Source organism: Genypterus blacodes, unplaced genomic scaffold (assembly GCF_046128005.1).
Source record: "Genypterus blacodes isolate CSIRO-AG114 ecotype Tasmania unplaced genomic scaffold, CSIRO-AGI_Gbla_v1 ptg000017l_1, whole genome shotgun sequence".
Lineage (NCBI taxonomy): Eukaryota > Metazoa > Chordata > Actinopteri > Ophidiiformes > Ophidiidae > Genypterus > Genypterus blacodes.
The window spans coordinates 3,621,070-3,646,580 of NW_027466831.1; the positions used below are offsets into that span (position 1 = coordinate 3,621,070).

Here is a 25,511-nt window from a genome sequence, read left to right on the forward strand (position 1 = left end):
TTATGCATAACAGCTCTGTATTAGCAGGAACAGCTTATTATTAGAGCTATAATATCTCATTTGTTATTTTCCTGCATACAGGATATGACTAAGGGTCAAAATAAAGACTTATCCCTTATACTCATATTCAAATTGTAGATCTTTTAACTTCTTTTGTCCAAACATTTCAGTGCACAAGCTTGAGACAGTAGTTGAGATTAATTGCGCAGCATTAATTCCTGCCTGATTAGTGTGTTGTGGTTGTGCACACGCTCGGGCTTCCTTTCTTGCTCTTTCTCTCTAACTCAGGATTAAGTGCTTGTGTCAGGTGCTCACCCTGCTGGCCTGTGTGAATGAATTATAAGCTGCAATGTCAACTGAATTTGTCTGAGACAAGCGCGGATGAATTAATGATAAGAAAGCGGAGGTGTGTTTGAATGTGTCCTCTCTGATGGAGGATCCCCAGCTAACATACTGTACAGAGGCGTCTTTCTTATAAACACGGAACAGAGAAACGCAGATTAAAGACGTTTCAGAAATATTGCAGTTAATAGTGTTTGTAATTTCCAGTTCATTGTCTGCCTTATAGTGTATGTGCGCCTCTGCGTGCCTTTCATTCAGATGGAATGGTGTGTCGGCGATATGAAGGAAACTAATTTCTCCTTCACAGACTTTCATTTTTAGTCGTTGGTTAAACGGATTAGAGCATCTGCAGAGAGAGATGGAGCGTCTGTCCCTCCTCACCACAGTTCAACAATCCCACTGATAGAATGGGACTGGTATTAGTTATTTTCAATGTTGTTCCGGGCATAGATGCTTAGGAATGATCCATGCCTGCAGCAGAACAGAATCACACCTGCTTGTTTGATGGACGCTTCATATTTACAAGAAAACACAGGACTGTTTTTTTTTTCAACGACTTCCCTTTTTCTCACTTTTTGTGATTTTTTTTTTATTTTACTTTCTTTTAAATTGTCCCTTAGGCTAATGTTCCATTGTGGCATTTCACACCTCCTGTTCCCATAAATGAATTATCACAGCCATAAATCATTGGACAAACAGAGACTTGTGCAAACCCTGAAAGGTTGGGAGATTTATGTAACACATTCATGTTTTCCACTTCCTCATTTTAGTACTCCACTGGTAAAGCCTAGCTAATAAAAGGTCCTATTAATATTTCCTGTTGCTTAGCAACGGCAGACAGCAAGTAATAGCATTCTGTGGAAAAATAGATGACCGATAAGGAAAAATTCAATTCTTTTCTCATCTCCTGGGAGAAAGTGCCTTATTTCTCTGGCAATGTGATATGAAACTGTAGTTATATATTAAGAAATATCTTAAAGGAAATATAACTTATTTTCCAATATCATTATTTCTCTCGGATCTTTTTTTTCATTGTTGGATTGAATAGAAGCTCATTTTTTATTCTCCTTGTTAAAGTCAATTAACCTTTCAGATTGACTTCATGTGCAACTTCATTTCTTTCATTTTAATCAGGGATTCTTAAGAGATGGCAGGGAATTTTCTACAGGATCAGGTTCTACCAGACAAATTACATTTCATTCATAGTGAGGGTGTAATTTAAACATAGTGTAAACATGACTCCTCCTGCAGTAAGTGCAGCACAAAGCCTCCTCTAATAACGCCGTTTATCTCTGCCATCACAGATAACACAAGAGGATCTATACTGTGACGCTTCCTTTTGTTTTCCTGTTTAAATAGTTCATCATATCATATAGTGTTTCAAAAACAACCAAGTAAAAGATGTGCTTTCACGTACGTGTTGTTGTTGCCCTCCGTACTGCAGATGTGATCGGCGCTGAAGAACAGAAGCCAAGGAAAGAGAAGCAGATTCAGCTGCGGCAGATAGGCCCTGTTATGAAACAGATACATAGATAAGGGATTTCATATTACACTTAGCCACGGGCCCCTGCTGCCATTTATCATGCCATGAAATCATGTCCATATTGCACTGTGCACTATCTCAACCACCCATCCATCAACTCATTCTTCTTTCACCACAAGGAATATTCTGCCCTGGTGGTGATGAAGAGCGTCCCGTGCCGTCTCACTCAGGGACGTCGGCGTGTTCGCCACTGATCACATTCAAACATTTAGCACGTTCTTATCACACGTCCGATTGAGGACCAATACAGGCTTAACCATCCGTCCACAAGGACAAAAAATGAAAGTGAAAGTTACGACATTTCTGATTTAGCATTAAAACAGAAAAATAACATCTGCTCAAACTCTCCAAAGGCACAAATTATAGTGTAACTTTATCGTTGTAGCGCATCCAGTAAAGTGGTTCAAATGACAACGCTGTTAGTATTTGGTGACAAGTGATGGCACGAACTGTGTAATTACAGTTTGTCACAATAAAAGATGGTGGATTTAGTTTTATGGTAATCCACAGTGTGTAACAGCTATTACAGATCAAACGCAGAGAAAAGGTGAAAATAACACTTGTCAGAAATGTGTGAAAGGTTTTACACACATGCCAATCATGATGGCGTGACTTTCACATGTGCGTGTGTATCTCTGATGCGTTACTCACTGGTACAGCGTGTGCATCTTTGCCCACACACTGGATGCACCTTCTGCTCATTTCTATGCACTTTTTCGCCTTTGTGTTCATTATTTTTGCATCTACATTCAATTTTGTTGTGCGAGTGTTGGCACACCCACACCCACACATACACACGCACGCACGCACGCACGCACGCACGCACGCACGCACGCACGCACGCACACACACTGTGTTTGACACTGCAGTCAGTGGTCTCATTAGTGGGAGCAGAGATGCCTTGCCTTCTGCTGTCAAGAGTGTGTGTCCCTACTGCTCCTCACAACCATCTCCTACATGTCATGTCAGGCAAGACTCTGATTCTGTGACGCTGTGCTTTGTGAGGTGAGCTCGGAGACACACCCGGGCTGAGCGAGAGAGGGAGTGGAAGGAGAGAGACAGTGGGTGAGAACAAGAGAATAAGAAAAAGCGGGGAAGAAGAGAGAAAACCAGGGGGAAGAATATATAAGAGAGAGAAAGGAAGAGAGAGAAAATAAAAGCAAAGGAGGCTCTTCTGACATTACCAGTAATGAGGAACATGGAGGATGGTGCCGAGGGGGACATCTTGACATTACTATCTACAAATCAACCACAGCCTTGTTGCTGTCACAGATTTGCTCTGAGATGCATGGCGGGTGGGACTTTTCAACTCACCAGTCAATAGCAATCAGAGCCATATCAGCCTGTGTGTGTGTGTGTGTGTGGGGGTGCATACGTAGCTATGCTTTTAAATGACCTTGTTTGAACAATTAAGTCAACAAATGTATGAGAATTAGTAGAGATGTGCCGGCAGAGTCGGTGCAGTGAGGCTGTTTGTGTGTTTTCTTTTTCTGCCAGAGTAATTATGTGATCACAGTTCAGGACCGAAGTGTGAGAGCTCAACATGTAGCGATTTTTACATTTGACTGGTATTTAGTAGAAACACTGATAGTGAGCGACCTCAGAGCTCAGAGTTGTTTGGCAACACGGAGTCGCTGCCAAGCTAATAAATAAAAATGCGTCTCTCTAAATGCGCTTGGCTCGAGTTTACCTGAATCACAATATTACTGTGGTATCAGAGCTGTGATATTGAATAATAATAATATCAACTAGGGCTAATTCTTTAGGACCGTCTTTTCAAATCAAAACATCTTCTGCCCACGGCGTATCTGCTAGCACGGGCTCCATCTGATGTCCTCGGCTAGCAAGCAGCATTTTGCCTTTGCTTTCATACTTAAGTGGCGTACGATTCATCAATCCGCTCTCCTATTAAGGCTCCTCAGCTTGTGCAAATGACCCTCCTGGGTGCATGTGAAGCTTGACAAACCAAAGTAACGGATGGAGGGAGGAGGAAGAAGAAGAAGACGGAGGGAAAGAAAGAGCGAGGAGGGAGGGTTGGACGGTAGAAGGCTCTTTGAGGAACAGAGTTGTTAGCGCTTTGCCCTCGGGGTGAATGAGAAGTAGCTTTGAGGGCTACGAGGCCCCGGATCGGCTCCCCCACCTAAAGGCGTGTTTACCGCCGCGTTCGCTCAGCGGCTGTGCTTTTGAAGGATCAGTCTCGAAACGCGGCTCTAATTAAAGCTGTCATGGCTGGGTGCCTGCAGGGATAATGTTCTATTATTATAGTCATTTGTTTCAATTAAACGCTGGGTGATTTTACAATAGCAGCCGTGAACCTGTGTGAGTGAGCCATCACTCTAAACAAGATGGCTCCAGTCAAGCAGGGAGCGGGGAGAGAAAAGGCTCAAGACTTTTAGAGCCATTGATCAGGGCAGAGTACATCCAAACAGGATCGGGTGGGAGGACTGAGCTCGTACGGGCGAACTCGCCGGGGTGAAAGGTTTGCTAAACATATCAACAAAGCTTTACATGAATTAGCGTTGCCACTTCATTCTAATTCAGATTTTCATTTAGAGGTAAGATCTGAAAGTGAATTGAGTCCCGGTCCTTCGTTACAAAGGGGCACGTGTTGATTTGTCTGCAGTGAGACAAATAAGCTGAAACGTGGCGGCGTGGTCGAGGGTTTATTGTGATGCCTGTGCGATGAAACCTTGCATAGCAATTAACCCTCTAAATGAAATGATGAAAGGGATCGACATGAGGACGGAGCAAGGTGAGCTCCTCTCCTCTCCTCTCCTCTGGTTTGATTCTCCTCTTTCTCCTTATAGCCATATAAGGCTTCCCCACCCCCACCCCACCCCCCTCTCATCTCTGTGCTGGTGGTCAAATCCCCTTAGCTAAATCAAATGGTGCAGGCAATTGGAGCGGCCGTGAAACCATTTCAAAGGTAAGGTCAGCAGGAGCAGGAGAACAATGGCTTTGTGATATTCCATCTCACACACAATGTGCTACACATAATTGGAAAGCCTTTGTTATTTGACTCCCATTTGACTATGATGTACAAGATGTGAATACAAACACGACAGGCGTAACGATGGCACAGGAACTCGCTCACACCGAGTTTCCTGGCTTTACATCACAGTTTAGCTCTGCTGGCTGCTCATCACCTAAAGCCATATCGAACCGGCCCTTTGTTAACTTTTGGAGACGGGAGTTTAGTTCTTTGCTTTGGTGGGTTTTGTCTCATTTTCTCTTGCCATTTCCCCACATGTCCTCCCTCATTTTATTTCGGTCTCTCCTTCAGTTTACGATGATGAAGGTTTATCTCTCAGGCCTTTAAAATGCTTCACAGAGGCAGAATCCAGTTGACTAAATCTATAAATGCAAGCATAGAATCAAAACTCAACATTTGCAGCGATTATTTCTTACTGATTACAGCATTAAGGTGGAAGCAAAAGGTTCAGCTCTTATACCTGCACCTGTATCTACACCATATATGTGTCAAATGGAAAGGATGTTCTGGATTCACGCTAAAGGCAGAGAGCAACAACAGACGACTGTTACCGTGCAACCCCCCCCCCCCATCCTTTGCCCAGCCGTTTGGATGACACCATTAGGAATTAGCATACAGTACCTATGGCAACCAGCAACCTTTGTCAGATTCTTTCATAATATTTGTACAGCCATCAGCCACTGGCTTTATTTAGCCCTCCGCTGATGGTGCTGTGTGATAACTTCGTGCTCCCTCTGACTCACCCAGGTGAAATCGCCAACTAAAAGCACTCAGAGACATTTAGAGATGGGACGTCGGAATGACTATTAGTCGGACATTATCACAGCGGGAGCAGTTTGTGCGAGAACATTAGCTCTAATGCTTTGGCGATCATGTAGAGCTGGTTGCATGTGCTTTAAGTAACTGCAATTAGATCATGCATACTCGCGCGCATGTTTTGGTTCTTTCCCCGTGCCCGTCCTGGAACCGCCACCGTCAGCGTCATCATGCAGATGCAACAGTTTATGTGTCCATTATATCTGATGACTAACTGCTTCATTAGTTAGGACAGAACACTCAGTTCTAATGGGAATTAAGCTGGAGTTAATGCTGTTAAATGTGAGCCTGGATATGAACGATGCCAGAAATGTGTCTAAAAGAAAATCTGCGATGTCACTCGTGTCTATAATCAACCGTGTGGCGATGCATTGTCACGTTACGTATTCTCCTCATTTGTGTGGCTCCAATTAATTTGTTGTCATAGAAACGTCAGCATGGGTTTGTTGTGTTTGGTAAACACGGCGCGGTGACGCTGACAGAGGTGCCACGTTATCGCGGCGTGGAATCCTTTGTGCGCTGGCTCGGCGGCTCGGCGCGTCTCTTTCTCGTTTATATTAAACATGGTGTGGCTCAGATTAAAATGTGACAATTTTGCCTGGAGGCTGTTGCTATGGAAATATGTCTGCCATAGCTATGATGGGCCATTCGCCTTTGATTAATTGGTTTTTCAATGCTTCTTGGTTTGTGAGGACCCTTAAAGAGCAAATCCATGGAAAATTGAAAATTAATGGATTTCTATTTCCCATCTCCTCTTCCTCCGCCGGAGCTTTTCCTTATGTTTTAGGGGAAGTGCAGCGACGGTGTTTTTTGAATCGCAATTGGGAAGTTGGAGGTTGCCGTGGAATGGGGGGGAGGTTAGAGCTTGGTTATTTGAAATGCAAAAGGAATGTCTTTGTTCATGGCTGCCTTTTGTGAGCTGCTGCCGAGGCAAACACAGAGTCGAAATGTTGTGTGTTGTGGATGTTTCCAGTTTTCAAAGCGGGCCAGAGTCTCGCACGGCGTTACTCTGCTCCGCGTTATTATTCACAGCAATCTACTGGGACCAATTATGATTAGAGAGGCAAACCTTCACGTCTGAACCCCCGACTCGTGTTTATCAAGACCTCATATGCTCGGGCCCTTTCAATTTGATCTTTTTACCATTGCGCTAATGTGTAATGTATTATTTAACTCATAAATATTTAAACGAGCTAACAAATGCTAGTTCATCACTTTCTGATCTGTAAATTGCCAAACATTCAAACATTACGCCTGCATTAAAAGCATCCTTTGGTTCCGTGTTCATATCTTGGCAGAAAGCTTTTGATGTAGTCATTGATGATCATTTAAGACGGCGGGGCGCACTACTTTGCGGAAGGTTGCGGCACGGCGTTCCGGTAATTATTCCGAAAGGATGTTCTACATTTGGGGTTGTGCGTTCACAGCTAAGCGCCGTTTCGTGTCCCTGTGAGAAAGGCTGCTATACGCTAACATTTGACTTTGTCGTGGTACACAATGGGCACAATCCTATACTGTACACCAGTGGGTAGTTGATCAATGTCTGATTGATTGATTACTTTGCCACCTGCTGGGATTGCTGCTTTTCCATCATTCGAGTTGCACAGAAATGAAACTGAAGGGAGCTGAAGTCTCTTCCTACCTCGACCCAGGACAATACACACTTGCAGACTGGTTGTGTCACAGCTATAAATGACCTAATGTACATTCATGTCATTAGAGAACTCCTCAAAACAATGGTATGGTTGTAATCCTGCGTTTACTAATATTTATGATGTTTACATCGATTCAGGCTCTGTGTAATGTGAACCCATCGCACTGAACCCACTTCCACAGCTCGTTGTTGTGGTCGGTGCGTACAGTGTACCGTCATGTAACAGTTCTCACCAAGCACCCAATAAAAAACCACAAGCAGACATTTTTATTAGACAATCACTGATAAGCGGCGTGTACGTCATCTGTCAAGCACATAATGACGGAGGAACAAAGTTAACACGCAAGCGAGTGAAGGAAGGCGAGCGCCAGGCAGATGAATACGCAGATACGCACGTTTTTGTCGAAGGTCGATACACAGTGTTGTGTGAGCAGCAGCTACCACGGCTGAAGGGAGAATGTTGAATTTAATTATTGTCAATAAGATTGCGCCAACGTTTACTCTCTCTGGTCACAGGTAGAGATAGTTAACGGCTAAACACAAATCTAGACTAGAACTAGACGACAATGACCTGCAGGTGATGTCACAGATGCTACAGCTTTGGTCTTATGAGTCTGAAACATCTCTGCAGGCACCCACCTGGTCAGTTTTAGTCCCTGTGACTCTCCCAGATCTCTGTTTAGTCTATAGTTGCCACGGGATTTATTGCTTGTTAGCTCATTTTATTTGACACTGGTTCTGCCGGGGATAAATGAATCGCATGCACTCGTGCCGTCTACTTGCGATGCTGCAGAATGCCATAATCGTAAAAAAAAAAAAGAAGAAGGGAGGTGGGGGTTGGCAGGTCATAATATCAAATTCATTGTGCATTCCAGGGTGCAGCATTTCATGGTTTTAAGAAGCATCTGATAACTGTAAAACAAGCTGAAACACTATGAGACAGTAAGGATCCACACACACACTCCTTCTTCCTCGTCAGACATATTACAGATATAGATCTGAACTATTAGCGTCCTTAATGTCTGATTGTGTCGTGTCTCATATGCAATCTAGAACCACACGGTTCTGGAGTCATGACCAAAGCTTTCATTGAAATTCTCTGTACCTGGAAATGAAGTTGGAGTCTTCATTCTAAGTGGTTTCATCCCAAATGAAGATCAATGTTTAATTTTAAAACCAAACAAGCAATTGCAACTTTATAAAGAAAGTAATGACATTGAACAAGGAGGGTGATAAGCACCAGGCTCAGTTCAGCTGTGTGTTAGAGAGCTCGTGGTTCTGTTGTAAGGCGTTCTTCTCTCATTACAAGAGATCCTATTTCAAAAACAAACATTTTTCCCACACACATATTCCCCCAAATATAACAAATGTCATCTCCACTATCTACATATTGGACATAAAGGATTTTTACGATGACGTTGCATATTTGGCTAATTGGCAGTCTTTGTCCTCTGAGCTGAGAAGATAGTAAAGCTGGTGTTCTTCTCTCACCCTTAGATGCAGGAGATGGCTTTGCACCACCACCACCACCACCACCACCAACAGCAACACCATCACCAGCACCCAGACGGCGCTCATTATGACCCCGCCCGTCACCACCCCCTGATAAACAGCTCACCTACGATACTGCCCAACCCCATGAGCGCACTGTCCCAGCTTAACCCCCAGGTCAGCCGGAGTGCACTGCCCCACGGTTCCCCCTCACCTCCTGGAAGCAAATCAGCCACACCCTCCCCCTCCAGCTCCAATCAGGAAGAGGAGACCGATCCTCATTCGAAGGTACTGATGTGGCAAAGCTGTCCCTGGCTTGCGTTATAGGAAGCAGGGCGCGAGCTTTGGCAGCGCTTTGTGAATCGTGTTGACGCGCTAAACTGCAGCGCGGAGATAAACAGGAATATGGGGCTGACATGCTTGTGCTTCTTTTGTTCGGTTGCCTGGAAAAGTCAGACGGTCCCTGACGTGCTTGCACAGTTTTGCTGAAATTGAGGGTTATTGAAGATGTGCTTTTTTATTTTTTTTGTCTTTTATTTATTTTTTATTGTATGTTTGGTGTGTGGTGCCGTGCTTTGAAAGGAAAATTGCTTTTCGGGTAGAAATAGGATTTAACTGTAAAAACAACTTTTAACTTTTTTCCTTTATCTGAGAAAAGGAACCAATCTAAGAAAAACATCACTTCTGCAGCAACCGCTACAGCCGGATACCAACACACACACACACACACGTTTAAAAGCAACACAGCCTCTCCTGCTCCTTTTGTGCACGATCTTATTTTGCACTCAAACAGATTTTTCTATTCCACTTGCGCATTTTGCAAATTTTCCAACAATCCATTCCCACCTCCGTTTTACAGCCATGACTAATAGCCAGCTGGAGTCCTGCACTCTGTCAACATGAGCAACATTCTTTCCGGGAATTTCATTGTTGTCTATTCATTTACACTGGTGAGGAATGTGTTGTTAAAGTATCCTAACGACAGCGAGGTGCGTTTGATATTCCTATAGATTGATGGTGCGAGACCCTCACACAGGTCAGATAATAGGTGTTGCGGATGTGTTTTGTCATTGGTTATGGGATATATACAGAAACTCCCTCATTTAAAGTCACCCCTTCATTTAAATGAGGAGAGAAGGATCCTTGTTTATATTCATTTGGTTTATGTAAATCCGGAGAACCGCCTTCATAAATTGTCCCACCAAAACAATGTCTCGGGCAAGATCAGCTTCATTTTTATCAGGGGAATAATTAAATCTGCCACATCCGCAGTGCCTCAGATTCATCAACGTGTGTGTAAATGGGGAAAAAAAGGGCTGCAGTGACATAACAAGAATAGGATCCTTAAGTTAAAACACAAATCCCCCCCCCCCCCCATACATCTCTGCTGTGCTTTTCGCGCTTTATGAATAAAAAATGATTGCCATCGCGCCTATCAGTAAGCAATTCCATTTGCCTCTCTCCAATTCATCCTCACACCACATCAGAGAGAGCATGGGATTTAAAATTCTTCACTCCGCTACGGAGAAAAGTCAGATTTATGACTCCAAAAGCAGAAAAATAAAGATTTGAAATGGTTTAATAAATGTATTCATCTAACAGATGTGTTTTTGATACATTTGGTGTGCAGCGTTAGGGTGGAAACAGCTGGAATAACTGTGTGTGTGTGTGTGTGTGTGTGTGTGTGTGTGTGTGTCTGGAAAACTGCTGTTGTCAGTGAAACATTGGTGCAATATTCCAACACTGATTACACAGGGATTGATCTGTGAGAGTAAATGATGAAGTTTACATGCTTGACCTGGACAGAATGTTTACAAGCCTTCATCAGAGAAAAAGAGAGAGAGAAAGAGCGAGAAAGAGAGAGCAGGATTTCCCTCAAACTGATCCGTTATGTTTCTGATTGGGTCTTCCAGATCGCCGGCGAGAAGCGGTCGTCCTCGGAGATGATGAAGCCCAAGCCCAAACCTCAGAAAAAGAAGAAGAAGAAGGATCCCAATGAACCCACAAAGCCCGTGTCGGCCTACGCTTTGTTCTTCAGAGACACCCAGGCCGCCATCAAGGGCCAGAACCCCAACGCCACCTTCGGAGACGTCTCCAAGATAGTGGCCTCCATGTGGGATGGACTGGGCGAGGAGCAGAAACAGGTAAAGAGAGACGGAGGAGTTTGTGTGTTTATCTTTGTGTGCTTACAGTATTTTTATTTATCTTTGAAATCAACGGCGCTCACTTGTAACATTAAATTTCACCGTTAGCCACAACCGGCGTTCATTTAGGCGACGCAGGATAACAGCTACCAATAAACTTTGATGCTTTATTCAAGTGGGAAGGTTTTATGTTTAAAACTGTTTTAATGACAATAAAAAAAGGCTTTAAACATAAAACCCTGCTACTTAAATAACTCGTAACCGGACGTGCTTTGGAAATGCAAATTGTAAAAACATGTCTAAGAAACGCAAGTGTGCACTTTATTATCACACATTTTTTACCCACTGGGTTGATAGTTGTTTTAGAGAAATGACACGGGAGAGAGAGAGGAGGTCAGATATCAGACCTGAAGGAGGCATGTCGAGGCAAAGTAAGATTTTCTATCCCATAGTGAGATTTCCATTGTGTCAAATCCTCTCCTCTAAACAGGATTTGCATGAAATTGAAGCACATAATGGCTAAATCATTTGCTTAGAGTTGTTTATTGCTTCTAACGCACATATAGGGAGAGTTGTTTTGCAGGAATGACGGCTTTCAAACCTCATTTTATGCATATGTTTACAAACCTAGCCAGCAAAATGAACCAGCGGCAAATGTGCCGCCATGCATTATTGCGCCGTAAATCAGACGAACCCTGAAAGAAGTCAGCACTTTGTCGCCATCAACTGCAGACAAATTTACCGGAATGTTTTTTTTTCACGACTTAATTTCATTTGGACGCCGCCTGACCGGTTGCGCGGGGCGGGCGTCAGTTTGGGGAGCGAGCGCGTTCCGACCCGACACATTTTTCTATTTCGTCTCCGCATTTCAGACCGACAGACAAAGTCAAAGGGGTTTCTGTGTGTTCATGGAAAAAAGGGAATGATGGTGTGAAATGAATGGAAAACGAGACAGTCTGATGATCGTGTGCAGACTCATATTTTTAAAATATCCAGTCAGGGCGCAGCCTATTGGGTGTCAAATAAAAGCACCTGTCTCCATGACAAAGTGCAGCTCATTCTCCTCAGCCTCCACCACCATCCAATAGAGCCCATCTAGCATGTGTGTGTTTTTCTCCCACCAAACCCACTTTAGACGCCGGACTTTGGAGGCCGTCTGTCCCTTTTATTTGCAGTTAATTTTTGCCGCCTTCACCCAGGCTCTTCACCATGAATCTTCATTTCGCCGCTGACACCCTTGAATGTGAATTCCTCATTTCCTGTCCTTTTATTTATATCTGTTGCCTGGTGATTTGATCATGCTGGGAATACAAGATTAGCAATTGCCTTGTCCTTGGTTTTGCCTCAAGGACATCTGCTCCTGAAATGTTATTGTTTGTGCTTCTTAACCCTTCGTGTCCTGGCTGCTTTTTCAGGTGGTTATATTGTGGGAGGCTTATTTTCTCTCCCTCTCCCTCTCTCCCTCTCTCTCTCTCCCCCTCTTTCTCTCTCTCCCCCCCCTCTCTCTCTCTCCTCCTCTCTCGCTCTCTCCTCCTCTCTCGCTCTCCCCCTCTCTCTCTCTCTCCCCCCTCTCGCTCTCTCGCTTTCTCCTCCTCTCTCGCTCTCCCCCCCCGCTCTCTCTCTCTCCCTCTCCCTCTCTCCCTCTCTCTCTCTCACACCAGTTTTTTAAACCCCTCCTCTATTGTGTCATTCATCTGGCATTTCTTTGACGAGTGTGTGCATTCAGGTGTTTAATCAAACGTGTCACCTTGCAAGACACATAATTAACTTGAGGTAATAATGTCATTATGGAATGTAATGTAGAAGTCTGTCTGGGCAATAATAACACTGATTGCTCTCATTTTACTCAATGAGGAGCACAGCAACAAAACAAATGCATAAACTTAATAACCTTGTATTGTTACATACTGTAGTGTAACTAATTCAGCTTTTGCACATTACTGCTCATTACAATGACGGTCCTTTGTTTCCACGATGACATCAATTAACTCTATTCGTAACGACGCATTGTACCAAACTGTGTGTTCTGCAGGCGATGTTTACGTGGAAAGCTTTTCTGTCTTTTCTCATGGAGCCTTTCCTCCCCATGCCAGCTTTAGTACCTTGGATATTTTCATACCCAGCTTCTCTCTGTCTCTCCTGCACTGGAGCTGTTGATGTATGTGGTAATGTCTTTTCCGTTCCTCTCCTCCCCCCCCGTCACGTCATCTCTATAGGACCGATGAGGTGTGTGTTCTATAATGTCACAGTCAGACCCTGTGGAGCCATGCAAGGAGCACCAGAATGTAAACACAAGTCTTCCCCTACACACCGCTTTGTTTTAACTGTAGAACACGGCCCCTGTTTCCAATTACCTTTAGTACTTCTGAAACACGCCACGCCGCCCAACGCATAAATGTGTTCAAGGTGGCATCTTTTTTTCCCCCTTTTATTTCTTAATGCTAAAATTACTGAAGGTTCCCTCGTCAAAATGTCAGTTCATTTTGTCCGCACTTGTCCACTTAAGTCGTTTTTACTGTATATTCAGTTTCCTCCTCGAGTCTGGCCGACCACAGTCCTATTTACTCTTGTTTATGCTCATATTTTTCTTATTTATAAGATGTTTTAGGGACTATATGCTACACAGCATGTTTAATCCCCAAAGGCATTTGCTTGGTGGCGCCAGATCAATGCATTATTTGGGTCGCGTTATTTCTCAAGGTGACTGCGTGTTCACGCTGCCCCAGAAACACAAAAGAACATTTTTCTTGTTTTTGTTGTTTAAGTTCATGATCAATTTTAAGTTGTGTAGCAGTGAGGGGAGACTGCAATAATGGAGGAGGGAGCGAGGGAGGAGAGGCCGTGGCTTTATCCAGCTGCAGTGTTGGAGTTGTGTTCTGGTGAAAGGTCAGAGATGGCTTTGTTCAGAGGTTTTACAGTTTTTCATATTCAATGGCCTCGACCCCTAACATGATACATTCAAATGCAGCATTTGTAAGCATCTAAGTTTTGCGTGACTCACTTACGTTATTTCTCCGTCCGTGCATTTCCAAATCCATTCTCTCCTCCTTCCTTACTTCTCACTGAGCCGACTCCCCTCCTCTCCCCTTCGCGTTCTACTTTTTTTGAATTATTTCCTGCTTATGTCCCCATTATCTCCTCCGCCGCCTCCTGCTCGGCCTCCCCCCTCCTCCCTCTCCCCTCCCCCCCACCCATGTGTTTCCTCTACAGTCCTCGCCGGTCTTTTTCGGTCAGAGGGGTAATCACTCCCTTCAGTGTCAGCGGGCTGCGTAGTTATTGTCTCCCATAATTAACTGGTTATCAAACAAGAACATTTCATTAAGGCACAATTAGGGGCTAATTCAGGTGGGACACCTCTGTGTCAGGATTACGATAGAGGCATATGCTCTCTCTCCCCGCGCAGCTTTGTTATTCTTAATTCATACTGACCTGCAGCCTCTGACGGCTTCAATTGCTAATGAATCCACTCACTTTGGAATAATTAGACATCCTTAGGCGTGGTAATTTATTTAAAAGTATCTGTCATTGCGCAAATCATTAGCTGTGTTAAATTAATTTGAAATTAAAGCTGCTGGGAGTAGCTTGGGCTTCATTAAAGAGGCAGCAAAGGCTCTATCAATATTTAAGGGGTGAGGGGTGAGGGTGTCACTCTTTTTTTTTACCAGTGCGTCTTAATGGTTGTGGCTATTTGTTTTTATAACGATCATCTCCAGGTTGCCTTTTTCTTATTTATTCCACTCTTGTCCCTAAATATCAGAATTGTACATGGTGGGAGAGAAATAATATTGTTGAATAGGGACGAGTGTGAGGATAAACATCAGTAGTTTGAGATGGTATCCATTATTTGCTTTTTCTCTTTTATCTGTTTGTTTATTAGTTTCTTTTTTTTTTCGACTGCATGTGTTTGTGCCTGTCAGCTTATGTGTGTTTGGCAGCACATGAATGCTTAATGGTTTCTCTACCCCTGCGTCTTTGAAAGCAATGACCCTGCCCACAGAGCCACAGACGCTCGGCGGATCAGTAATTATCCGCCGCATTCACAAACACAGTCTCCTTCATATTGAAATGCTCCGGCGACCATCTGAGATCTGAGCCTTCCTTATCGATTAAAGTGTGGACTTTTGGCCACTTGTTATTCGCAGCATCAAAAAAAACAGAAACAAAAAAACAAAAGGGAAACGGCAGCCATAAAGAGCTACTGAGTGACGTTTCCTTGGTTTCCTCGTCTTGATGCGTCATTTTGAGATTCATTTTTTTGATTTTTTTGTTTCACGTCTGAATGATTTTCTAGGACATTTTCTGTGATTAAGACATGAGCAACGGCCTTAATGGAGGAAGAGCCTGAGGAGCAGTATGCAAAATGACAAACAGCTCCTCGCTCCTCATTTAGCCTCAGATCGTTTCTAAATGTTCAGCTCCATCTTCAAGACACTGCCAGACATCTTTCTTATTTCTGAATATTTTAAACTAATGACTAATTCACATGCAGTAGCACCACGCAGATGGTCCAATTCGCCTAGAATGTGCCTGTGCAGTGTGTTTGTCCTCCGCAGGGCGTAATGGTGGGTCGCACAGTCAAACTATTCCATCCACCTCGGTCAGTGTGGACCGTCGGGTCATTCCAGCCTTTGGCTTCACCTTGTAATCAATCGTTGTTGTGTTTTCTCCTGCAGAACTACAAGAGGAAAACAGAGGCTGCTAAGAAGGAGTACCTGAAAGCCCTGGCCGCCTACAGAGCCAGTCTGGTTTCCAAGGTAACCACCGGGGGTCACGTCTTTGATATACATGGGTCAGCGCCGATATAAGGGATGATAAATTAGACAGAGAATTCCTCTCACTCTTATTCCAAGGAAATGGACCACTTGCTGCATGAAGGGGAGCATGTGTTTGTGCATGTGTGTGTGCCTGTGTGCGTGTGTGTGTGTGTGTGTGCTCAAAGGAGAACACTGGAAATTAGGCCTTAAACACACCCAATTTGCAACCTGGGGAGAAATGAATAGCAGCGACAATGTTCCTCTCTTCCTGTGTGGGCGTGTGCATGTGTGTGTGTGTGTGTGACATACGAGTGGAGAAGTGGACATTAGAGATCATTTGCTGTCCCTAATGTGCGCTCAGAGTTGTGCTCACACCGCTCACAGATTGCTCCATTTTATGGCAGCACATTAACACGTTTGTCATATTTATATAAAAATCTTTCCCGTACATAAAGTTGTTGATTTTAAAGCTTTGCTGCGATTCCGGCACACATCCGCCGCGTCTACAGCAGCAAACGGCCCAAATGTTGTTTCAATCCGCTCAGTCTTGTTGCGTTGTTTTCAAATCATAACCCTAAAATCGCGTCAGTATGAACCCAAGCTCCTCCCCTTCCTCTCCCCCTCCCCCCCTCCTCTCTGCCTGCACGGCGCCGCACTTCCTCTTGTGCTCATGGGCTGAAAACAAGCACCTTGATTAAGGCATGAATAGCTAATTCATCAGCCTCTTCACTGTGGCACACTTTCAGCTAAAGACAATTCTCATCTCTTGTCTCCGGGGCAATTAGACATTGGCGTCAGAGCGCCTATACAGACTTTTGATTGATACTATATATCGGTGGATTGCCATCATAAGAGAAGTGAGAAAACTTCAAAAAAAAAAATGTAAAAAGCCAAAGCCCTCACTCATTCAGGGCTAACCAATCGGAACGCGGCGCTGAATGTCACGATTCTCTCCTTTTAATTACAGACGAAGGAGGCTTTTTAACTTGAATTGGATGGGGGTGAAATTGGAGGTAATTGGAGCATCATTTGAAGGAGTCCCATCTTCAGCGTGCACCTGTTGCCTCTTTGTTTCCCCGGTGGATTTCAGTTAGTTTGGTAGAAAGAAACAAGTGTTGGATTATGTCACGCCACTTGTCTGGCGCTTATTCGGTTTAAAGAAACGTAACACGTGTTTAAAGATGTAAGTTCATACACTATTTTTTGTGGACCGGAAATCAAGCGCGCCCGCTTTGAAAACGGAACAAAGGTGGAGCAAATCGGGGCCTAACCCCCTCCTTCTCCATCGCACCACCCCTCTTTCCTCCAGTCGTCGGCGTTTCATTTTCCACTTGACCCCGCAAATGTGTATGACCTGCCGCTTGACTCGTCCCTCTCTCCTGTCCCATCGATTGTCTCAGGGCTTATTTCGCAGGCCGAGACGGGAGGCGCTGCTAAACAGCAGGCCGCCGCACATCGCACATAATGAGACGGAGCCGGATGTGTCTGATACACACACGAGCATCTGAGGTTAAAGAGACAGATGTAGAGCTCACGGAGAATACAGTGTGTGTGTGTGTGTGTGTGTGTGTGTGTGTGTGTGTGTGTGTGTGTGTGTGTGTATACTCCATCAAATCAATAATAACTTCTTTCTATCAATCTTCTCTCCTTTGCTTTGCATCATGATACATTTCTTCCAATTTAAATGTGCTGATCCAAGCTTGAGAGAGAAATAGAGAAACTAAATGAGAAATTCCCCCCAAAATATTGCCTTCTAATATTTCTCCTATATACTATTTCCAGTTTGCTGTCCTCTCTGTTTGATGTCATTTTAACCTCACCACTGTTTGCTTTAGTGTAGTATAGTGAAGGCTAAGACAGATTGTTAGTCTTTTAAAAATCTGCATATAGAGTAAGTTGAAAAAAAGTCTGCAATTATTATTATTATTATTATTATTCTTGACCTTCTTTCTTTGGTCTCTGGCTTCTTCCAGACATACAACGACCCTGTGGAGACAAAAAGTGCCCAAACCAGCCAGCCTTCTCCCCACATGATGCCAGCCAACGCGTCCCTGTACAGCGTGCCAGCCCCCCCACAGCCCTCGTCGCCCTACCTGGGGCCCGGGGCCTTTCCTCTCGCCGACCTGCAGAGCTACGCAGGACACGCCCCCCGCCACGCCCTGTCGCAGACTCTCAGCCAATCGCAGATGCTGCCCAGCATTAGTGCCTCTCCGCCTTCCTCCTTCCAGATCAGCCCGCCCCTTCACCCCCACCAGCAGCTCTCCCTGCATCAGAGCTCCCTCCTCAACCAGCCTATCCGCATGCAGCAGGTCCAGTCCCAGCCAATCATCTCTCACCAGATGGGGCTGCAGGCCGCCCTTCACTCCCCACCTCCCGGGCAGCAGGTAACTTGCTTAAGTACGCTTAGAAACAAGCACAACCGGCCCGTCTGAAGTGATTCATACCGATTGTTTAGGTGTAGCGTGATAGCTTAACGTCTTGTTGTCGTCCCCCCCTACAGGGTTTTTCCCACCTCCAGTCAGAGTATCAGAAGAGTATTGGGGGCTCCCAGTCTCCAGGCCCTGGCCCTGGTCCGGGCCCCGGCGTGGCTCACAGCCATGACTGGGACGGCGAATACTGCAATCGGGAGTGTGGCAACCACTGCAGGTAGGTCGGTGGAAACAGAAGAGCTTCACTCGCTTCCTTTTGTTTGTGCAAAAGGAAGCGAGTGAAGCTTATTACTGCAGCTTATTAACTCACACAGCGTTTGTAAGGTAAACAAGAACAACCATCTGAATTTAAACTACACGGACACTTTCAAACGTTAACCTGGAAAACTAAGACAGAGTCGGATTAATTAGATTCCATTGTTCCACTCTGATATATCACCCAAGCGTTTCATGATGAATTTGTCATATGAAAAAAAACCCCAACCAAAGCGTAGAACCAGAAGCCTTTTTGGAATCCAGCATGTCAGCAGTGTCCTCCTGCTTTACATGTGAGCGCTGCCACGCTTCACTCCAGTGAGACGGGGCGACAGCTGGAGAGGTAATGGTGAGATAATAGAGCTCGTCATGTGTTTGTCAGACAGCAGGAAAAAACAGATGTGCCTGGCAGAGGTTTTCACTATTATTCTACTAAACAGTCTGGCAGGCTCCGATCCAGCATGAATCTGAAGCGTCTGAAGATGTGTGAAGATGACAGCTTCGCTCTGGCCACAATATTATAGAATATTTTGTGTATTTACAGCGCTCAGGCCAGAATAAGGTAGAAAATATTTGTGAGTATAACTAACTGTTGCCGTGGGCGATTACAGAAGCAGCAGTCATGACCCCATCTTCTTCTCTGTTCTTTTGCAGTGGCAGCATGATAGCCAGGGACAAGCCACTCTACCTCACCTGAAACTGAAGATGATTCGCTGTCGACAAACATGACACCGGGGGGGTCTACTGTCGTCCCGACCGCCCGACCACCCACCCATTCGCCCGCCCGCCCGCCCGCCCTCTTCTGATGCACACACCCACATACAGTACACACTTGCATACACTTGCATACATAATGTACGTACACCAAACACACATTCCACTCCCCGAAACACCATTACCACCAAACCGACAACATCACCATTTCTCTCTTTTTTCTTTTTCTCAGTGTAACGATGATTCCGCTGTTTCTATGAGAATTTGTGACCGTTTCTTTTTTTTTGTTTTTGTTCTTGACTAGATGACTACTGTCTGTACCACTTAACCGTACTCGCAGTCCTTGCTCTTTCAATTTGCCAAGCACTTATGAAGCCCACCCCCCCCCCCCCCCCCCCCTCCCCTCCGCTCCCTCCTACTCCCCCCTACCACCACCACCACCACCCCACCCCCCGCCCCCCTCTGTATCTCCCTCTGCGGCACAGGCTGGGCTGTAGAGCACCACCACCTAAGTCCCCTCTGGGGCCCCATCCAGCTTTAATTAGAATGAGAAGGAAAAACAATGCTTTTTCTCTCTTTTTTAATCATATTAATTTCCTTTATGTGTTTTTTCTTTTTGTTGTTGTTGTTGTTGCTGTTTTATTTATTTCTGGCTTGCAAATTATTATTTTTTTTGCCAATAAGCAGTGGGCCCTGTTCCTGTAGAGAAACATTAAACACGTCTAGTAAGTTCAGCACAGACCGGGATGCTACGCTAGCTTTGCTCCAGGGCCTGCAAATCAACTCCAAATATAAGAAAAAATAAATAAAAAAGCCTGGGTGGGGGAAAGAAACAAAGCAAAAGAATCTTTTGTAATATTAAAGACCGGTTGAGGTCTGCTGAGCTGTCACAGTGTGATTGTAAATATCACTTTTATGGGATCAAATTGGGAATCAGAAGTCCAGATAGATCTGTTTCTTCTTTAATATTACATGTGAGTCATGTCAAACTATATCGCGTGAGTGAGCGTGTGTATGCGAGTGTGTGTCTGTGCGTGCGTGTGTGTGTTTGTGTGTGAATGTGTGGACGTTCGAATGTACCCCATTCACGACGTGCGTCTGGGTGTGTAATTGTGTATGTGGGTGCGTGAGAGTGTGTGTGTGTGTGTGTGTGTATGCGTGTGTATGTGTGTACGCGTGTGTGTGTGTGTGTGTGTGTATGCGTGTGTGTGTGTGTGTGTGTGTGTGTGCGTGTGCGTGTGCGTGTGTGTGTGTGTGCGTGTGTGTGTGTGCGTGTGCGCGAGTGCATTTCAGTGTTTGAGTGTCGAGTCTTTCTCGTGAATTTTAACAGCCTTGTGCAGCTGGATTTCAGAGGAGTATTTCACACACTCGTTCTTGCATTAAATCTGTGCTCACTGGTGTGTTATTTCCAATAAAGTTCAATCTAAAACTGAATACACAATATGTGTCCTGCAGATCATTAAATGGAAAGAGCCAGAGAGTGAGAGACGGAGGGGGAGAGATAGAAAGAAAGAGGGGAGATCAAATGGAATAGAGACAATGTTGCAGGGGAGGGGAAAAGGGTTTCTGCCTCAAAATGCCTCATTTTCTTATTTCACCTGATCACGATGTCACTTTTGTCCCCTGAACATGCAGAGGTGAAGTAATCAAACGTGTGAGCGCGGCGTCACGCCTGCGTTGATCTGATCAGTTCCTAGTTGGTGTTCTGTTGTGTTGATCTCATCTTTTTAACTTTTGTGTGATTAACATAAAAATGCATTTTTGCTGACAAAGACATCCTGTTTTTATCTGACTGTAGCATAATTTCACTTTTAGTTGTTACTGAACTATAACATTTTATGTTGTGTAAAAAAAAAACCTGCCAATTGTGGTTATTTTATTTGTAAAGCCAGTAATGATAAATATTTTAAATGGTTATCAATATATTGTTTTTGCTAGCTACCCATCAGCCATTTGACAGGTTTTCTTATTTATGAAAGAAATTAGATCTGTTTTTGCTTCTAACAATGAAGGTGTATTTTATTCTTATTTCATTTGTTTTCATTTAGTTTGATAAAAATGATGATGGTGACCACAACAAAGGGTTATTGCTTTTTTTCCTCTCTTTTTTTTTTACATTTTTGGGTGCTGCTCCTTTCTTTCCTTGCCAGCAGCACCACTTTGTGTCACAACGCTTCTTTTATTTCAATCCTGCATAATAAAAAGAGTTTAAAAGTGTGTAATGACTGATCTGTCTTTGAATCGCACAGTCCAATTTGTGTCCCGTCGCTTTGTGTCCCCCCCCCCCCCCCCGCCTTCACTAATGAGAGGATCACACCTTTTTCCTCAAACAAAAGACGAGAAAAAGGGGAAAAAACAACAATAATAACTGCTTAAAAAGATGAATTAACACCCCCGACTCACTGCACCTTATAGTGTATTTGCACTTGAACGGGGGAGCATTTTTTATCCTATATTTATATTTAGCTCAGGGCTCTGGACTCCGATGGCATTAGCTAATTAGCCGTGGATATAGTTTACACCAGCCAGCATGGGTTTTGCCAGTAAACTATCTTAACAAACAAGAGAGCAGATGCGAGAAGACGTTTGTTTTGCTGGTGAAAGTGGTGCATCGTAGGCGTAGTGAGATAAAGAGAACAGAGAAAGGGAATGTGCACACAAACTCAGGCAGCCGTCCAAAGCACCGATTTTACCCCAATTTCACACAAGTCTTAGTAGTTTCTTAGTGTGTGTGTGTATGTAAGGAAGAGAGAGAGAGCAAGAGAGAGAGAGAGAGAGAGAGCAGGACTGAAATGGAACTGTCACGACCGTTCCCTTCAATGTTTTATTCATTTTACGTCTGCCTGCTTCTCTGCTTCGACTCTATTGAATTGGCAAATAAGTCATTATTGGACAATTGTGAAAGCTGACACTTGACAATATGACACACGTATGACAATCACAGTCATACATTCTTAAGAGCAAACATGCTTAACCACATCAATGCTCAAGCGTGTGTCTTTCCTTTCTCATATTATTCTCTCTTATTTGAGCCTAAACAGCGTTCTCCTCGCTGCACGCACTTCCTGTCCTCCACTGCCGGCGCATGTAGTATTACTGTAGTGTTACCGTGGTAAATACTTGCAAATGAGACGGCATCCAACCCGCCACGTCCGTCTCCGCCCTTCATCCTCTCCTCTGCCTCGAAGTCAAAGCAAACAAGGCCGACGGAGAAGGAAGAAGAAAGCTGCAGTTTAAGGTAAGACAGAGGAGGCGAAGGCTTTTCTAACACGTGAAACCAACCGTTGAAACAAAATGGACGACGTCGGTAACGTCAGCGAGGTCGGTGTCTTAACCACCTTAAGAAAAACAGATTTAGAGATAAATCTGATGTGGCCACACTGACAGTTGAGACCCTGTTAGACTCCAGATTGGTTTGTTTGTTTACATGAAATCAGGATCGTGACCTCTTGCAGCAACGTTGACGAATTTGGGTGTAAATTCAATTCGATTCAATCCTTTAAAAATTGTTAAGTGTTCTTCACAACTCGCACTGTTTGCTGAAAGCCAACTCTTCAATTTGTTGCAACATTTGTTCCCCTCTCAACTAAAACAACAACAATTGACCGAGTAATAAAAGTAAATAAAAGTATGTTTAACAACTTCAAAATTAAAATGTGTTTTACGAGCACGTTTGAGGATGATGGAGTCCCTTCCAGGTGTTTTATTTTATTTCTCAAAAGGCTTTAAACCTGAACGCTTCATTTCCTTTTGGTGAGTTGATGTGATCAGTGGTGGCTGTGAGCGGAGCGTGAGGTGCCCTGTTTGTTTGAGATTACATGCGTGAGGACGTGAAGGTCAGCGTAAAGGCTCAAACGCACCAAACAGTCACATCACACACACACACACACACACACACCGCACACACACAGACACATGCACATGCACATGCACATGCACATGCACACACACGTAAGACACACAGAGACTTTTTTTCAGTTGCAACTGCGGTGGAGCAACAAACAGCAGGAAATGTAGGTGGTTTTAACAAGAAATGGGTTTCACTTTGTTTTCACCATGAGTTCAGGTTTCCTTTTTCTGTGTCGATGATACTGAAGGAGTTCATTTACAAAACATAATAAACAAAAACATACATTAACCATTTAATTACCGGCAAAAATCCTACTTTGTTTTATCTCAGGTGGCTTGCCATGTCGTTTAAGGATGATACCTGTTTCACTTAAAGATAAATATGTGTGTATTTGTCTTTAAAAATGGTTTATGAACTCAGATTCATTATGAAACCTGAGGTGAAGATGAGTAAGAAACTGAACGTGCCGATATCAGCGGAATTATTTGCGTCGCGTTTTGCAAGAAGATAAATACTCATATTAATATCCACACAATAACATTTTGGAGTGTTAACCGATCTAACCGATGTGCTGTTTGAGGGGAACAGCCCCAGTAACAATGTCACAAACACTGGCAACGGTTAGTTCTTTTATTTTGTTTACATGTTCTTCCTTCTTCCTGTGTAAACCTACTTATAAGCATTCTTTTATTTTCCTCTCTATGCTTTAATAAATGTGTGAATATATAATCTTTATGCTCATTGTTATGTGACATGATGCCATCTCCAATAGAAATATATAACAGATTCGCTGAAAATGCACTTTTGACCTTTGTGAATTTGTTTAAAATGGTGTTGGAGACAATTAAGCAAATGGTGGCCGGAAGATACTCATGTGATAAGATGTCAAAGGCATTCTGTCTCTCTACTTCCTTTGTTTTTCTGGTGTGAAACCCACATCCACATGTTGAGAAACCACCTTACTTAGAGGTAAAACATTAATACGTCACATTTCTTCCTTCTCGGCTCTGCTCGAGTCTGTAACGAAGCCGAGATGATTCAGAAGGAGAGCCGCACATATATATATAACTCTTTCCTCATCCCCCAGTCATCTCCGACAGTTATGTTGGTTTATTGGGAACGTTTTAGCAGCCCGACATCACCTCACACCGGCAAGAAAAACCCCACCAGCTGTGCGCAGTCATCTACCATGTTTGTTAAACACTGCAGCTGCTGCGATTTGAGCAGTGACGCCCACACATGCAGCACCTTTAAGATCCTCCAATAATTGCACGTCGGACTAAAGTGTTAAACAGAAATGGTTATGTTAGTGTAACAAGGTTCTGCTGCAGATGTTTGGGATTAAAGGCTTCTTGTGAAAATGCATCGCAACGACTCGGGAAGTGATTTAACGCGAGTCATGCGTGCGGTATGTGGCACATTGTAAATAGGTCCGTGGACGCGTTCGGGAAAGGATTCAACCCAGTTCAGTGCAGTAGAACAGGTAGTTTACTGAGCGTTTGGGTGGTAAAAGGGTTAATGTACTTACAAATCAGCACCATAGCAACCAAGTCATGGAAAATACTGTGCGGCTACAGCTTTAACATCACAATTCTTACTGTTTTGCACTCTACATCATAGCGGGTGACATCATTATATTAGGATACTATATATTACTGCTTAATTTGCTCATTTAATGATCAAACATAAAAACACCCAGACTGTCAAAACAGCAGTTGGGGGAGGAAAAAAACCCACCGTCGGTTTGTTTTAGCCTATTTATCCTGTAAATGAATTACAAACAAACACTGATCCACACATTCCTCGCCATTATCCATTCAAACATAGCAGGAGGAGAGGAAGAACAATGGCCTCTAGAATAAACACCAGCAATCACACAAACTATAAAAGATGATTGTATACAGACGTGTTTTATTCTCTCATCTTAATGTTGTTTATTAGTGTTGGTGATGTTTGTTGTTCTCCATAGTTCCCCTGAAAGGAGGCTTGAATAAGAATGCACATTCTGTGACTGTGTGTGTGTTTGTGTGTGTGTGGAGGGGCAGCCATGTTAGGCAATCACACCACATCATGACTCACTGTTGCTTTCATTGTTCAGGCAGCACCACCCCTAGTTGAGACAGTACTGTCCAAAATCAGTGTCAATCACTTTACAACAACGTCGGGTTTATGATGCAGAATGACAAGCAGCCACATGGAAACAGCACTTTGAAAATCAGCAATTAGCAAAGCTACAAACACAGAACAGGTTTCAAGCTTCTACCTGCCATGGTTCTGTTGAAAAAAGAAACCACCATGCTTTTACACACCTCGTGGCGACACACAAACTAACTCCCAAACAAACACACAAACAATCAGCCATAAAAGTGTTTGGAGATGATATCACGTGTTGCTAGCAACCTAACCGAGCAGGCTAAGTAGCATTTAGCATCACACAATTCCAAAGAAGCAGTCCAGACAACAACAGCCAACAACAACAACAGCATTTAAACTCTGACACGTAGTTATAACATTCTTTTAGCCATAA

At 43.9% G+C, this 25,511-nt stretch overlaps 1 protein-coding gene across 5 annotated transcripts in view; it reads left to right on the top strand.

The window, feature by feature from the left end:
• Positions 1 to 21,351, top strand: part of tox2 (TOX high mobility group box family member 2) — a 90,523-nt gene extending 69,172 nt beyond the window's left edge. For 4 of the 5 annotated variants that reach the window (XM_076141145.1, XM_076141147.1, XM_076141146.1 and 1 more), the window contains exons 5-10: positions 8,845 to 9,126; positions 10,752 to 10,982; positions 15,656 to 15,736; positions 17,710 to 18,120; positions 18,237 to 18,382; positions 19,075 to 21,351. In XM_076141145.1, the coding sequence (XP_075997260.1) occupies positions 8,845 to 9,126; positions 10,752 to 10,982; positions 15,656 to 15,736; positions 17,710 to 18,120; positions 18,237 to 18,382; positions 19,075 to 19,117 (1,194 nt within the window). In that variant the 3' untranslated portion in view covers positions 19,118 to 21,351. The remainder of the gene's footprint in view (positions 1 to 8,844; positions 9,127 to 10,751; positions 10,983 to 15,655; positions 15,737 to 17,709; positions 18,121 to 18,236; positions 18,383 to 19,074) is intronic. The other variant, XM_076141148.1, reaches the window with a different exon arrangement.
• The last annotated feature ends 4,160 nt before the right edge of the window (positions 21,352 to 25,511 follow it).